Here is a 16,647-nt window from a genome sequence, read left to right on the forward strand (position 1 = left end):
TATAATTGGATTCTGAAGCCAGAGTGACACAGCTCTTGTCATTAAAGCCACACAGCTACTTTACTCTATTGGGCAGACGCATAGACACATCGTTTTTGGCATGGCAATACACTGGAATACACATCCTAGATGGGCCTATTACATAATGCATCACTTTAACATTTAAACTACATTCTGTAGCTGAAATACTTAGTCATTTAGATGCAATTTAATAGTATACCTACTAAAAGAGGGACAGGTTAATGTCCTATTTTCGGCAGCCTTGCAACCAAAGTCTGTATTAAAGCCCAATGGAAGAATAGAACCCATTCCAGCTGCATCCTGGGAAATCATTAAAATTATCAATTAATACAGACAGTTGGCCTATTGCAAGAGGGATAAGGATTCTTACAGAAACATATCTTCCTTCAACAGAAGGCTTAAAGGAAGTATGACAAATAAAAAAATGGGGGGGAAAGTTCAAGGAATGGGGGGAATCCCAGTTGATCACCTCAGGATTATTCCGTCTACAATTCCAATGTATAACACTGACACTTTCGTTCACCAGCCAAATATATAAAATATAATATATAGAATGCCTCGCTATACATATACACTACTGCTCAAACATTTGGTGTCATTAAGATTTTTAAAATGTTTTTGAAAGTCTCATCACGACTGCATTTATTTGATAAAAATTACAGTACAACAGTAATATTGTGAAATATTAACATAATGTAAAACAGCAGTTTTCTACTTTAATATAGTTTAAAATGAAATTTATTTCTGTGGTGGGAAAGCTGAATTTTCAGCAGTTATTACTCCAGTCTACAGTTACATGAAGTTCCTTCAGAAATTATTGTAACATTGATTTGGTGGCCAAGAAACACGGCTCTCTCTCTCTCAGACAGACAGACAGACAGACAGACAGACAGACACACACACACACACACACACACACACACACACACACACACACACACACACACACACACACACACACACACACACACACACACACACACACACACACACACACACACACACACACACACACACACACACACACACACACACACACACACACACACACACACACTTCAATTTAGAAGTTTATGCATTTAAAGGGATATGTTCACTAAAAACAAAACTTTGATTTATCTTTGCATTGTCCTTTTTCCCTCGCCCCAGTGGCACTGAAGGTTTTTGATTTTTTTCCTTGTAGAACACAAAAGGAATTATCTAGCAAAATGTCCAGACTTTTCTGTACAATATAAGTGGTACAGATTAGCCAGATTAGGACAAGAGGTTGTCAAAAAGCTCCAAAAAGAGTACTATAAAGTCCATTTGATTCTACAGTCTGAACGTTTTTTTTTTTAGACAACCCATTTGTGCTATAATACACAATCCATTATTGTGTTATGGCTCTCAGCCACTAGATGGCTGTAGTCGTACTGTGTGAGGAGTTAGCTGTAGAAGGAGGACTGGCCTCTGGATTTGATCTGTTTATTATAAAAGGTCCCTTGGGTCAATAATGTCAATGGGGCATTCAAACTCATCACAGTCAAAAAATATATATATAGTTTTTGTCAATAAACTATAATGAATAAAACTTGCTCTCCTGAGGTCTTTTTCCAATAAAATTTCTGAGAATAGTAAATGCACAATCTAAACTTCACAGAATAAACGTGTAGAAATCATTCATAAGAATGACTGAATCTGAATCACAGCAATACACATTCTCTTTGATAAGTTTCACAAGAGAATTCAAGGTCATGACAAGTCAGTTGGCAGACGTTCCTAAAACAAAAATATTTTACTGAATCAGTCACAAGTGAGTAACTCTAAACATCACTCAAGACACACCTCTTTCACACGACAGCCTGTACGTCACTCTTAAAATTCTAAAGGATTCTGTGTAAATTCACTGTTGGAATTCCAAATCATAACCACACTATTCATGCATATTGCGTACCATGGGAAAATAATCTCCACAGCAGCAGATCGCAACATGTACACTATTGTTCAAAAGTTTGGAATCACTATGCGATTGTGCTTTCAGTAAAGGTTGTATTAAATTGATCAATTACTACAGTAAAACCATTTAATATTAAGTGCTGTATTATTTCAGGTATTATACATTCAAGCAGCCAGATTATTATAATATCATAACTCAATTTCATATCATGCTTTCTGCAGCACTTCTGTGTTATTTGATTGTAGGGCTCTTTTAACAGACAATCCATGCTCTTTTTGGATCATTTATAATTAAAAAGGTCATCCTGCCCATTTGTATCTCCTCTTCCATTTCACCAGTTCCAGATGTGTCTACTTCTTTGAAACTCAGCACAAATTTTCTCTTCACTGTTGCAGATGAAACTGCTGCTTGATAGGTACTTTTCTGTAAAAGCTGCCAACTGAGAACGTTTGAAGCACTAGTTTTTTTTTTTTTTTAAACACACTTAAATGTATTTGTACTCTTGCTATTGTGCACCTGTCCTGGACCATCCGCATCTATCTCTGTCGGGGTAAAATCCAGTTTGCTTCTTTTGATCAAAACATCAGTACACGCTCATTCATACTGTAGAATAGCCTTTAAATAACAGATTGTGTGTTTATAGAGAAATGTGTTTATTTCTGAAACCAAAATCAAACTTTAGGGAAAAAAAAATATTTAGAAACTGGTTGTTGACTGAAGACAGATATTGCATTAAAGTAACAGTATTATATAATCATTTAGCTCCTATTGTCACGCCAGACAAGACAGTCTGTAAAAGTGTGGATGAATTATCTAATCCAGAAGCAGCAGACTCCAAATCCCATTTTAATCACACTGACCATAATCCCAATATCACAGCAGTTAGATTACCTACTCAGTGGGGAATCTGGACACACTGGCATCCACAGAAACACTCAATGCTGCGTGATGCATGGGCGATATAATATTTAGTGTGTCATGGGATGAATTTCATTCACCTTAGAGTTTGGTAATCATGTTAGAGCAGTTCATCGAATTAATCACTGTGACATTTATCATATTTATTACTATGGCAAATTACTATCGCAAAAACAGAATTTGCAAAAAAAACTTGTTTATGTAGTATTACTCAGTATTTTATAGTATTTCATTGTAAATAAACAGTTACATTAATACAAAAGTATAATTAAAGGTAAACTAAGTGAATTGGTATGAATACTGTATCACGCAAAAGCAATTAAAAGTTACCAATGGCTTTGTAGAAATTCATAGTCAATCATGATGGATTTATTACACAAGCAAAAGTGTCCATTAACAGGTGGCAACAAAGATAAAGTCAGTAGGATTGGGCTGGTTATGTGATCTCAAATGGAGGCCCCATGAGGACTTTACTCATTCTAAAATAAAACCGCTTTTATTAGGATACTGATACGACACTTAACTATTAAAAATTATTATTATAGAACTAAAGCCGAGTTCCCTGGGAACTATTTGAAAATGAGTTTAAGTACAAGTTTAAGTGCATTAAGTGCATATCACTGGCTTCCGGTAGTCTAGTTCTGGTAGAAGAGTATATTGTTGTGCTCCTAACTTTTTGAAGTTGGGAGCACCAGTGCTACCAAGTAAAAAGGCTAATTTAGAGCCCTGATGAATTATTATGTTTAGATTTCACTACTGGGAAATAAAAAAATGTATCAATTAAGTCTTGTAAAAAAGTGATTTAATTGCATTGCTGTCAACGGGCTATTTTTAATAAGCTGATTTTTGTGAGTTATCAGCGTATTGGTGTGCATGGGAACGTGCTCACTGAATGACAAGAGTCTTCATCTCATTTGAGTCTACATCATTTTAAAGGGTTAGCTCCCCAAAAAATGAAAATTCTGTCATTAACTACTCACCCTCATGTTGTTCCAAACCCTTAAGACCTTCATTCATCAAAAATATCTTAATTTGTGTCTTAATCTTTCATTTGTGTTCTGAAGATGAACGAAGGTCCAACGGGTTTGAAACGACATGAGAGTGAGTAATGAGAGTGAGTAATTAATGACAGAATTTTCTTTGAGTGAACTATACCTTTAAGCATTTTTCAAAAGTACTGTTCCTTTCTTTGGGAAAAGTATCAATAAAAAACTACTGTGAGCACCTTTAATTTTAAATTAAAACAAAGTTCTTAATATGCATGAACTGAGTATTAAAGCATACAGATGGCCTTGTTCCACTGTAAATCCTACTTTCTCTGTTTGTCCAGTGCCTTGGCCATGCCAAACTAAACATTCTATTCCAGCTCATACCATGATCTCATAGTTTCAAATGAAGTCAGCATATGCAAAACAGGCACCACCCACAAACTCAACAACTTCCTATTTCCTCATTTCACAGTCAAACTCCTTTTTTGCTTTGGTCTTACACATGCATGCAATCCCTTTCAAAAAGTACACTGTTAAAAGCCACATCACCCTCTGCTTTATCGTAATGGTACAGATCGAGGCACATGGTTCGCCAGGGTCAGGGTTGTTTTGTTAACACAACCTAGTCATCTGCTTTAGGCTGACAAAACATGACAAATTTGTCATACAAATTTGAAGAATTATGACAATTACACTTACCTCAACAGGTTTTTAAAACAACATGAGGGTGAGGGTGGAGTGGTGTGACGGCATGTTATTTGTTGGCTATACACATGCATGTTATTTACAGTGGGGTTTAGTAGCCTGAGACCACGCTTTAAATCTGGGATACATTTTTTTTTTTTTTTTGAAGTTGTAGATTTAATGAAAACATTTTTCTGGGCCCAACACACACACACGCACGCACACACAATATAATTGGGGTTGGTAGGGTTTTTGGTAACACTTTATTTTACAGTCCTGTTCCCCATTTACATACTATGTATTTATTATAGTTATTACAATAACTAGATAATAACTAGGTACTAACCCTGGCCTGAACCAACCCCTAAACCTAACCTTAACCCATGTAGTTACCTTTTATTAACCAGTACTTTCTTAGGTGCGTACAGTGTAAGTACACGTAAATGCATGTACTGTAAAATAAAGAGCAACCAAAATGTTAAAATGTTTTTGAAAGAACTCTCTTTTACTCACCAAAACTGCATTATGAAATATAACAATTTAAAAGAACTGTTTTCTATTTTAATATATTTTTTAACATGTAATTTAATTTTCAGCAGCCATTAGTTCAGTGTCACATTAAATCATTCTGATTTGGTGCTTAAGAAACACTCTTATTGCAGTTTTTTTTTTTTTTGGAGACCATGGTCCTTTTTTCAGGATTCTTTGACAAATAGACAGCATATATTTAAAATAGTCTTTAAAAGGTCTTTACTGACACTTTTGATCAACTTAATGTCTTTGCTGAATACAAATATTAATTTCAAATCAATTAAAAAAGAAAAAACTTACTGACCCCAGACTTTTGAATGGTATAGAAACTTGAACAATCAGGCTATCCTTGTAAACAATAAAGCCATTCTGGATGAGATTCTCACACCTCTTGTGAAACATCAGTCGACAGATTGCCCAAACATGCTGCACCTTCCACTGTGGTCCAGAAATGACTTATCTGCTTTGTGTTTGCTAATTCTGACTCGGTTATGTCTTGTTGCCCACTGAAATAATCTGCAACAGGCACAGGAAAATACAGGGAAATGTATGCACAACAAAATCACAGCTACATATGATTTTTTTTCCAAATGAGGGTTCAGGTTCTCTTGATTTAAACATTCAAATGCATGCATCATGAAATGTCCCTGAAATCCTTTCTGATTACTCTATTGGAATACATCAATCAAACTGAATAAGCTGTGAGTTGTTACGTGTCTGTTTAACAATGTCAACCACTTATCCCCGATTGCCTAATCGGCCCACATTTGTTTCATTGTTGGAGATATGAAACAGAGACAATCCTTTTGATGTCACCAAACACAACCCTCATCTACAAAACATTACTCCAGTAAAACGGAGACAAAAATCCACTCAGGCCAAAATCAAACATCATTGATCTCGTTTAATCTAAGCTTTGATCCAAATTTAACTTTAAATGGATAACTTTGCCAAATTTCAATGAATTCAAAAGTCAACTATCTTCAACGGATGTTCAAGTCACCTTAACGTAGAGTTTGAGTCACCTTCCGTGCCGCTGCAAACCCGCAGTAATGGCTCTGTGCAATAGATAAACAGAGGCAGTTTTTCTCCCTGGATGACATTGTTTGTTTAGCAGTTATCCTGTAATGCGACCAAACATACTTAGTGTTGCCCAGATATGCCAAACTGAGACAAAGAGGACAGTGTTTGGCACACAAAGAAGTGGACTTACCAGCTTGCTCCTCTTCAGCTGCAATGGGCCAATGAAAATGGGCCAGTGAAAAATATTACGGCTTTCATAATGCACATTTTTCTATAAGGACAAGATAATAATGTAAAAAATTAAATTTGGCCTTTATAGCTGAAACCCGAAACTATTCTGCATCCATTTATTTCATTTCTAGCATAGAGACCACATTGTTGTAAGTGTTGCTGTAAACATACGCATACACTGCTTTCAAGGTGAGAAAATCTCACCCTTGTGTTTGGAGTTGGAAAAGAGCAGAAGTCGTGAAAAAACCTGATAACCATCAGACCACGTGAATCAGGACCAAATCACTTCATTTGCATCACATATTCGACACACGCTCTCTACCCGCAATGTCCACTGGCTGCGAACACTTCCAGCCTGTATGCAAATCTACTGCATCAGATAGATGGTTGCAGCTTCAGCGATGGTTGTTAGTGAAAATCATAGTGGCTGCTCACTCTAATGTCAGCCTTTGGCTACGTTAGTGGAACTAGGAAGGGTGGCTGAGTACAGAAAATACACAATTTAATGTTTGAATTAGAAAAACAGTCATGTTACTGGAGCTATAACTAAAATCACTGACATACAGACATGGATTGAATCCCTTAGCACTTTCACTCTTCACACACAGTACCATGTTCTTAATACTGTCTCTTAACAAACAGAAAGATTAGCAATTACATTGTTCACAAGAATGTAAACATGTCAAATAGGTAAATGTCCACCAACAGAAAAGAATAAATTGAATAATGTTTTTTTTATTAGTCGGGAACTAAAATCTGAGACTACATTGAAAATAAAAGAGATTACAATTTTAAAAGAATTTGATGCATCTAAAAGATACAAAAAAGTTATTCCATAAAATGAGGAAAAAATATTTAAAATTCTAAATTCCTAATCAATCAATTTATCACTATGCACTAATTTGTGACAATAATGAAAAATATACTTAAAATGTTGTACATTTCTCATTTAAACTTGTACTTGCCAGAAAGCAATCTGGCAAAACTGGAATGTCAGGAATTCAACGGCTCCCTTAGCATCAGCTGAATTAGTGATGCAAACAACACCAATCCCCAACGGCTACACACACACTCACTCACTACCCACCTGTAACGTATATTGATTCACTGGTGTTTCTACCTAATGGAGCAATACAATATTGATGGGAACGCAAATAATCCTGCTCAAAATATTAAGTGCATCTTTAATATGAAGCAAGAGTAAGTCAACAACCACAAATAGGCCTATCTTTTCACTAAGAGGAGAAAAATGTCAAATACTTTGTTTACACCTGATATTAACATCTGTTTCATCTGTTTTAATCTGCCAATTAATCATTGTGCTAAAAAAATGATTCTAATTTTTAAACCTTAGCAACTGTGAATTTAAGAAGTTGATGATAGGCACTTTACTCATCTGCAATGAGATTAAAATTTGAAAGTATATTTGGAAACAACAGTCTGTTGACTTTCTGTGCTTCTTTATCAACCTGCAATAAAACACTGACGCAGTGAGTTATGCATGTATGATGTTCATACCCTCGAAATTTGTGAGGCATGTTAGGTGAAAACAGCTTGACCGCTTGTGATCAGATCCCCTGAGATCTTATAATCAGGTGTAAACAGGGACCAAAAATAATAGTGAGGTTATGGATAAATTACCTTTTCACAACCAAGCTGAGAGTCTTGTGGGAGCCCTTGACTAGACAGATGGCCTCTTGTCTGAAGCCGGTGAGAGAAATGTTGTTGATATTGATGATTTCATCTCCAGGCTGCAGTCTTGCGGTTGCGGCCTTACTGCCCTCTTCCACCTGTGACAGACAAAATACACTCAGGCTCAATCAAAACTGTCCGTTTCGTGACCATGCATCACCTTCAAATTAATAGATCTATACTAGGAGCACTCCCTTTGTTGTGTGGCTGAAATCGAACAATGACAATATATGGACAAGCATTCACCTTTTGTAAACGACTAGCCTGTCAGGTAGTGCAGTGCAGTTAGGCTGTCTTTAGATGGGGAGCAAAAATCTGATTGTTTGGGATATCCAACTTAAATCAGTTTAGCGAAATCAGATTTTTATCCAAATGTTTCAGTGTGAACGGTCACATTCAATTGTTTTATTCATCTGGGACAATGCATACGTTATGTCATACACAATGTGCAGTAGTCGGTCACATTTTTTCTAACTTTTTACCCAAAAAACTATATTGTACGTTCTCTGTAGTGAATAATGAAACAGTATGCAAGAATATGTAAAACACACTAATGACAACAACACTTATGTTATTCGGTATCATGGTGTGATGTCACGATAGACATGAGCAGAGGCAAATGTTTAAAAAAAAATTGGAATTGTGATCATTAGACAATATCTTGCTGAGTGTTTTTGTGCTGGCCTGGTATATTGGCTAGTTTGGGCCTGTAACGGACAGCTCCTGAAGCTTTTCATATCATCTACATTTTGCTTTGTTCAAAACATCTAATTCATTAAGAAACAAAGCATGTGGCTGTCTTCATGAATGGACTATTGAATCGTTCACTATTTAAAATAAATAAATAATAAATTCCGTAATGAAACCGCTGTTTGTTGCTCTGTGTAAGCCACGGTTCTACTCCGGCTTTGTTTGGAACTATTTCTGTTGCTGTTTTCTAAAAGGCTACATGATGCAGTAAATGCATAGACTCTCAGGTAGAGTTTTTTACTATAGAAACCAGTGTAGATGGGCTGGGCGATATGAAGATATATATCGCGACCACGGTATAAAGTATCTATCGGTAGAGGTTTTACTGTATTGTTTATTTTGCGGTATGCAAATATATCAGGGTAGCACATTACTAAAAGACATATACACATAAGAGTGTTAAAGAAACATGCATTAATGAGAAAATAAAGAGTGGGACGTGTTTGATGTTGAGCGCAATAAGCGCTGAAAAAAAAACTCAATGCGGTTGGTGCTCGCGCTGACTGACAGACAGCTGAAGCGTGCACACAGAAAGCCGCCTCTCTTAGACAGCATGCAACGACAAATTCAGAATGTGTATGATGTTTAACAAAGTTACTAAACGCAATAAACTGTGAAAAATAACTCAATGCGGTTGGTGCTCGCGCTGACTGACAGACAGCTGAAGCGTGCACACAGAAAGCCGCCTCTCTTAGACAGCATGCAACGACAAATTCAGAATGTGTATGATGTTTAACAAAGTTACTAAGCGCAATAAGCTGTGAAAAATAACTCAATGCGGTTGGTGCTCGCGCTGACTGACACAGCTGAAGCAAGTTCACAGAAAGCCGACTCTCTCAGACAGCATGCGAACGTGAATTCAGTTCTCTTTCGAATCTTATTGTGTTTGAATGGTCAGATAGACGCACAATAATGTCAAGATGCACGTTGTGTGGAGTATTCATGTAAACAGTTGGTTATGTCTTAAATTAACGTAAATAGTTGGGTGAAAATCGGATGTGTCAGTAAATTGGATCAGTGCATTTAGTTTTAAAGGGACAGCAGCGTAATGACAGTGTCTGTCATTAATGTTAATCAAACAACAAAAGAAAAAGAGAAAATCACTTACTGCTCTTGAATTAATCACTTTTGTACCTTTAATAAGTATCAGTTCATGTTGAATTCATACAGTGAAGGCCATGCAGTGTTTTAGTCATACACTTGATTATTCAATTTCTTTTGTATTTCTTATTACTTATGTTAAATAAACCTACTGTAGCTGAAACAAGTTTATTTAATTTGTATCTTTGCTCTATTGCATTTGTCCTACCGTTTGTAATTTGCTTCTTTGTTCTTATTTTTAATTTTAAAAAATGAAATAGAGATATAAATCATTATCATGAAATAAAACTTCTCATACCATTAAATATGATTTTGGTCATATCGCCCACCCTTAAGAGTACGTTAACTGGATATGGACTGTATGAACAAACATATATTATCTTAATCACATGCAATTTGAAAAACCAGATATGTGCAGTGTGAACAAAGTCTTAGAGCATTTCCTAAACAACTGCATGCACTCTAGTGCCAAATATATTATTATTGCTGTAGGCGTTTAGCCTTAAATGACCAAATGAGAAAGGCATGTTCACCTTTCTAAATCAGCACAGGGGGGCAAGTCATAAGCGTTCCACATTAGCACTTTACCTCCACAGCCGAACTAAAAGCGAGTTAATCATACATATTCTGTCATAAAGAGAGGATTTCAGGGAAAATGTAGCCAAATAGGGGGTTTGGTCTAAAGTAAAGTAAATTCCTGACATGATATGTAATGCTGCTCTATCTTCCAGTAAGCCAGTTATCTGCTATTTGATCCTTTACCCCAAAGTTGATCATGACTGTTTATTATTTACTTTGCAGGGTCTATTACTCAAACTTGATCCTTTCTGGGGAGATAATATTCATACACACAGACATGCACTTTTTTTACACTATTACATGGTGCTATTAGCAACAGGTCCACATGTTTTTAGAAGGTCAACTTTAAGCTCAAATGGACAACAAACCTTGAGTAATAATTCATGCAAGCTTCATCTCCAGCTGTGGTTAGATTCAAATGCCAATCGGCCCTATAATAAAACATCTTAGTGAGTATACGTGCTTGGTCAAGAATGCACAAATGTGGCTATTCCTTTGGTCTTTCCTGCTTTTTATTATTTTAACAGCAGCAGGACTCTGTGACATCCGGTCTCAAGAGCCCCCCTCAGAGTTTATAAAACAAGGAAAACTTTAAGGAGGACGAAATAAGAAGTACTTAGAATAACCTCAAACGTTAATGTTAAACAGGCTCGCTATTGGGTGCCCCCCTCTGGCATTCTGAAACATACTGAGAGAATAAATGACTTAGAACAATGGAAATGTTCACAAGAGAGGTATCAGACCAACATAAACATAGCAAACATTGTTGGATCATCGGGAATGAGGGTGGGGTGTTATTTGTAGAAATGTGAGGTAAAAGCAGAGGTGAGAGTGAAAAAAAGAAAATTATTTTCTTCTCAGTATCATGCATTTGCATGACAAAACAGATCTGCAGATTTTGTGACAAGAGCAAGACCATGAATATATTGTTTTGGACTTGAGTCCGGTCTCAAGTCCTACAACACTCACTACCAAATTCACATGTGTCACTTACATGGTACTTCAAGGTTTGTCAAAGAATACTGTGTATTACCACACAAAGAGGCCACTTCACTCCGAGAAAAACATCAAGGGCACACTAAAATTCTGCAAGAAATACAAGAATTGGACAGCAGAAGATTGGTTGCTTTTCATCCAAGGGAGTGGGCTCTCTCATAATTCTGTCCCAAAACACACTTCCATGAATAAAGAATGGAAACAAAATTTCCTGCAAGAGCAACTTCTCCCAACAATCAAGGAGCAATTTGGTGATGATCCGGGCATTTTTCCAGCATGATGGAGGCACCATGTCACAACGCAAGAATGATAATGTAGTGACTCGGATGTCATTTCATTTCAATTTTGGATCTGTGGCTAGGCAACTCCAACTCCAAGCACTAATCAGTCCGGATTTGGCCTAGAAGCTGATATCTAGCATGCCAGAGCAAATTGAAGACGGCTCAACATTGTAAATACTCTTTGCATATATTCAAAGTGTATGCCAATAAAAGTCTTTAAATCTTATGATATACCATTGTTTTCTAGTCTACCATAGAAACATGTGAAAAAATTTCCTACAAATTCTGAAGTAGCAAACTTTGTAAAACACAAAATTTATGTCACTACTAATATTTTGGCCATGGCTATATACTGTATAAATTAAAAAATGGATGAAAACTGTCTTAGGATATTACTTAATTATAATAGTAAATACAATAGTAATAGACATAATTTCCTTTTGGTGGATTGTAGTGAAGAAGGCTGGTGCCTATCCAGGCATCTCAGACAGCAGGTGGGGAAACAAGCTGGACTGTGGGCTAGTCCATTGCAGGGCACACACACGACACACTCACATACACACTCTCACTCAAACTTACAGGCAGTTTTTTTGTCTCTCCAATTCAACTATCATGCATGTCTTTGGACTATGGGAGAAACCAGAGAACCTGGAGGAAACCCAAGCTGACATAGGTTGAACCTACAAACTCCCTTTTCTGACATGCATCATAGTATTCTTTGCAATATCTAAGTACCATCTAAATACCATAGTAATGGCACCACTGTGCCATGTGCTAACCACACCACTGCAGGTCCAACAACCAGGTGGTATTTCTAAGGAATTTTTCAACGGCTTGAAACAAGCTCCATGACCTGGCAGTCTCTGCAAGGGGTCTGGGGCACTGGATGGGGTGAGGGAAGGATGTGGCACAGAAGAATGTGGGAGTTCTGCTGACTAGTGTCCTGTGCTCTATGCTGACAGAGCACTGAGTTTTACAGCTACTGACTATCCTGCTGCGCCCAACACACACACATACACACGCACGAGCATATACACACACGCGCACGCACACACGCACACACACACACATATATAGATAATGATTTTTACACTGTACAAACTGTATAGTTAATCCCCTGACCCTAACCATACTCCTAAATCTACCCCATCACAGAACACTTTCTGCATTTTTACATTTTCAAAAAAACTTACTTTCGTATGATTTATAAACTGTTTTTCTCATGGAGATCAAAAAAAAGTCTGTTCTATCTGGTATTACTATCCTTGAGGGGATATTTAGTCTCTATATTGTATAAGAAATACCAGGTGCACACACACACAATTTTCAAAGAACAAATGTTCATTTGAGAAACATCACCTCTTCACAATGGTGCCATTGTCAATCTTGACAATAAGAGTATGTACCGTAGAATACACACCGAGAGCTATAATAGGACTCTGCCTGTACAGAACAATAATATGACTAATGTTTTTTGTTGTTTCTGCTGAACTTGATCATACACTAAAGAATTTGAGTCAACTCCAGCTACATTAAGCTCTTTTGAATGAACATTGTATCCTAGCAAAACCAAAAGAGCATGAGCTCCTTGTGGCTTAGCATTAGGAATGCTAAATTCTTTCCCCTCCAGGCAATAAAATAAAAGACCTTAAAATAAATAAATAATAATCAAAAAGATTTTAAAAAAAAAGTTTTCGGCAATCACATTCCATATATCAAGAGGACTACGATAGCCAACATCCATACTCATAAAGAGCGTTAATGAGTGTGTTTCAAGAGTATGGACAACCCCTTGTGTGTTTAAAGTATCAAAAGATTCATACATAGTAAGGATGCAAGATATTGCGATTCCGTGCAGACATGTAATTTAATATATAAAATAAATACACTTCAATCATTTAAAAAAAAAAGATTTTAGTTTTATTGTTTCATTTATTTAAACAAAATAGTATTGAATTTTGATATCAGCCATTTATTGTTTTTTAGATATAACATGAAAACAATTATTGGCTTATCAGTACTAGACAGAATTTTTATATTGGTACTCCACTAAAGCAAAATTAAAAGACCATGATTTGTTTTAAAGTGCAGTGCAGGGTAATGGATGTCAAAAAAAAATTGTGTTAATTACCATATAATGTATACACTTATCAAGGAAGATACTATGAGCTTTGAGCGTTCCGCTCAAATTGTCCAGGAGGGAGGTTGTGCGGAGGCAGACCCGGAGGCAGGATGCGGAGCAGGGCGCCGAGGGGCGGATGCGACGCTTCAGGGGGCTAGGACGGATCCATCGATTCAAGGGGGCCAGGGCGGATGCAACGCTTCAGGGAGCCAGGGCGGACGCGACGCTTCAGGGGCAGAGGCGGACATCTTGTCTGAAGACACAGGTGTAGAGTAGGCCCATCTTGTCCAAAGACCCCGGCATAGACACAGGTGTAGAGGCAGCCATCTTGTCCGAAGAGACAGGCATGGGGGCGGCCATCTTGTCAGAAGACACAGGCATAGGGGCGGCCATCTAGTCAGAAGACACAGGCGTGGTGGTGGCAATCTTGTCTGAGGGCTCTGAAACGGCGGCGCCCATCTTGGCATAGGGCTTATGAATGGCGGCGGCCATTTTTGGACAAGACACTGGCGTGGCGGCGGCCATTTTGGCCGAGGGATCACAGGCTGGAGCCGATGTGTGTGCTGCCCACACACTCAAAATAGCCACACACTCAGTAAATGTTCACCTGTTCGGCAAGTGTTTGTCATGTTCTGATGTTAAAATCACAGTTAACCGTCTAGTTTCTGAAACGTTCACTCAAGAGGAAAACCTGCCTTAAAACCGAAAGAAATAAAGATTAGACTTTTATCATGATAATTATCAATATCAACTGATATGGAAAATTTTATAGTGATAATTTTTTTGGCCATAGCCCTAGTTCTCAATACAAATTTCAGTACCAGAGCAAAAACTGTTTAATTAAGTACTTTATGGACACATTTTGTCCCGCTTTGTCTCATCCATTGGTTATCACCGTCAATCATCAGTTTCTGATTCAATTATAAATGTGGCTGTCAATCACCTTTAGTGTACTTAGCAGCATGAAAAACTAAACTTGTATTCAGACTGTGAATGGGTAATAAAGCAAGAGAGGAGTACTCCCTTTATAGTCACTAAGGCTGCCAATCTCTTAAGTGCAAGCTCACTGAATTCTGCACTCTTGCGAAAACTCCTGTTATATTAAAAAAGCTGTCTTAATTGTACAATTAATATCTTATTTAAATTGTGCTTGCATGGGAATGGGGAAATGCTTCCAGATTCAAGGCTGCTTATTAAGTGTGACAACTTTTGTGCTCTTCCCTTCAGACCGCAAATGGCTGTCGTCTCCATATCTAAGGACAGCCTACACAAAGTGGTGTGTTTCTTTAAACAAACACCATTATTTCCACAGCAGCCTTTGGCAGTTTGGAGCTCTCTAAACAATGGATGCGTGCGCATGTGTGTGTTTGAATTGAGCAAGTGCTCAGAAAAGATAAGAGCAAAGGTCATGAAATACTTCAAAACATGTAAAGTGAGGCTAAATACTCTTTCCTGATAATTCTTACTCTGAACATGAACAGACATGTATTGCCGAGTTAAAAGTCAAGCTCTTTTGAAATAAATACTGATGAAAGCTTGTCAAAATTCGACTCATTCCTGCCACTCCTCAAGTGAAGTAATTACTGTAAAAAAAGAAAAGAAAAAAAAGAAGACTATCATTAACAGACATTTTTTATGATGGCTTTCAGTATGCAAGGTGAAGGAGCCGTCCACATCAAATTTGCTCACAACGGGTCGGGGCATGACAAACAACTGATGAATCATATTGTCCGCAAATAGGTTTACCAGCGTTCATTAAATGGCAGCCCTTTTAGGGTCTGTGTGCATTGAAAGCATGCATAAATGAAAAACAAACACGGGCGGTGTGTGAAAGGCTACACAGAGTATGCATGCAGTGTAAAACAGGATTATTAGAGTTTATTGAAATTGAGGATTTAAAAAAAAAATGCGAAGACCTTTGGCAAATAAACAGTATGAGAGGAATGATGGGAATTTTAATTCGTCCCATTTTTCTGTATAAAAACTTAGTAAATAAAGCTGCTTCCTGCAGCCCTCTTTCACCTTATGTATCAAATATGGTCAAAACAAAGCGTTTTTGTAAGAGTATGCAATCAATAAAACAGGCAAAAAGAGGGATTTTTGGCACTTTCTTGACCCTAACAAATGCATGACAATGCACTAAAAACTATTTAACACCTTCGCAACTTCAAAGCAACATTCTGGCAATTATCCACAACACTCTAGCATTCTTCAGAAAAAAAAATATTATATGCATAATATATAAATATGTCTATATCAAAAGTAGCAGTCAGTATCAGGTGTGGCACCAGCTGCTTTAAAGGAAGGGTAGGCGATTTGTTTTTTGTTATGCTGGTTGAAAGTCTATTCACATCCTGATAGCAATCACTAAGTTAAGTGGTCTATATGTATTTATATGCATATTTTGACTGTGAAAGGGATAGGACCATAAAATCTTCGTCCAATTTGTAACAAATGCAATGATACAATGTCCTACCTGCCGGTCAACTATTTTCATGCCTCCGCGCACCCTGCTTGCGCAGAAATCACACGTCATCATGGCATTTCATGTCAGTCACCGAGCATCGCAACCCACACAGCAGTCACCTTTTACAGTTCCTCCTGAACCACAACAAACAGCTTGTGCTGCATTAACACCAGCACTACTAGGGCGGAACGGGTTAATTGCATTTTTGCGATAATATCGCGATATGATAAAATGAGATTTTTTTTAACCGCAAAGGCTGCGATATCTAGTCACCTGACACGCGAGATTAAAGCAGACCGCAGAGGAAGCATCAACTTGGCACGTTA

The 16,647-nt window shown here is 37.3% G+C and overlaps 1 protein-coding gene across 3 annotated transcripts in view; it reads right to left on the reverse strand.

The window, feature by feature from the left end:
* The window catches only part of shroom2a (shroom family member 2a), a 53,887-nt gene that overhangs the window by 20,970 nt on the left and 16,270 nt on the right, over nucleotides 1-16,647 (reverse strand). For all 3 annotated transcript variants that reach the window (XM_077198726.1, XM_077198725.1, XM_077198734.1), the window contains exon 2: nucleotides 7,975-8,123. In XM_077198726.1, coding sequence (XP_077054841.1) covers nucleotides 7,975-8,123 — 149 coding nt within the window. The remainder of the gene's footprint in view (nucleotides 1-7,974; nucleotides 8,124-16,647) is intronic.

This window comes from Siphateles boraxobius, unplaced genomic scaffold (assembly GCF_051911475.1).
Source record: "Siphateles boraxobius isolate OS27281-9 unplaced genomic scaffold, OSU_SipBor_1 41, whole genome shotgun sequence".
NCBI lineage: Eukaryota > Metazoa > Chordata > Actinopteri > Cypriniformes > Leuciscidae > Siphateles > Siphateles boraxobius.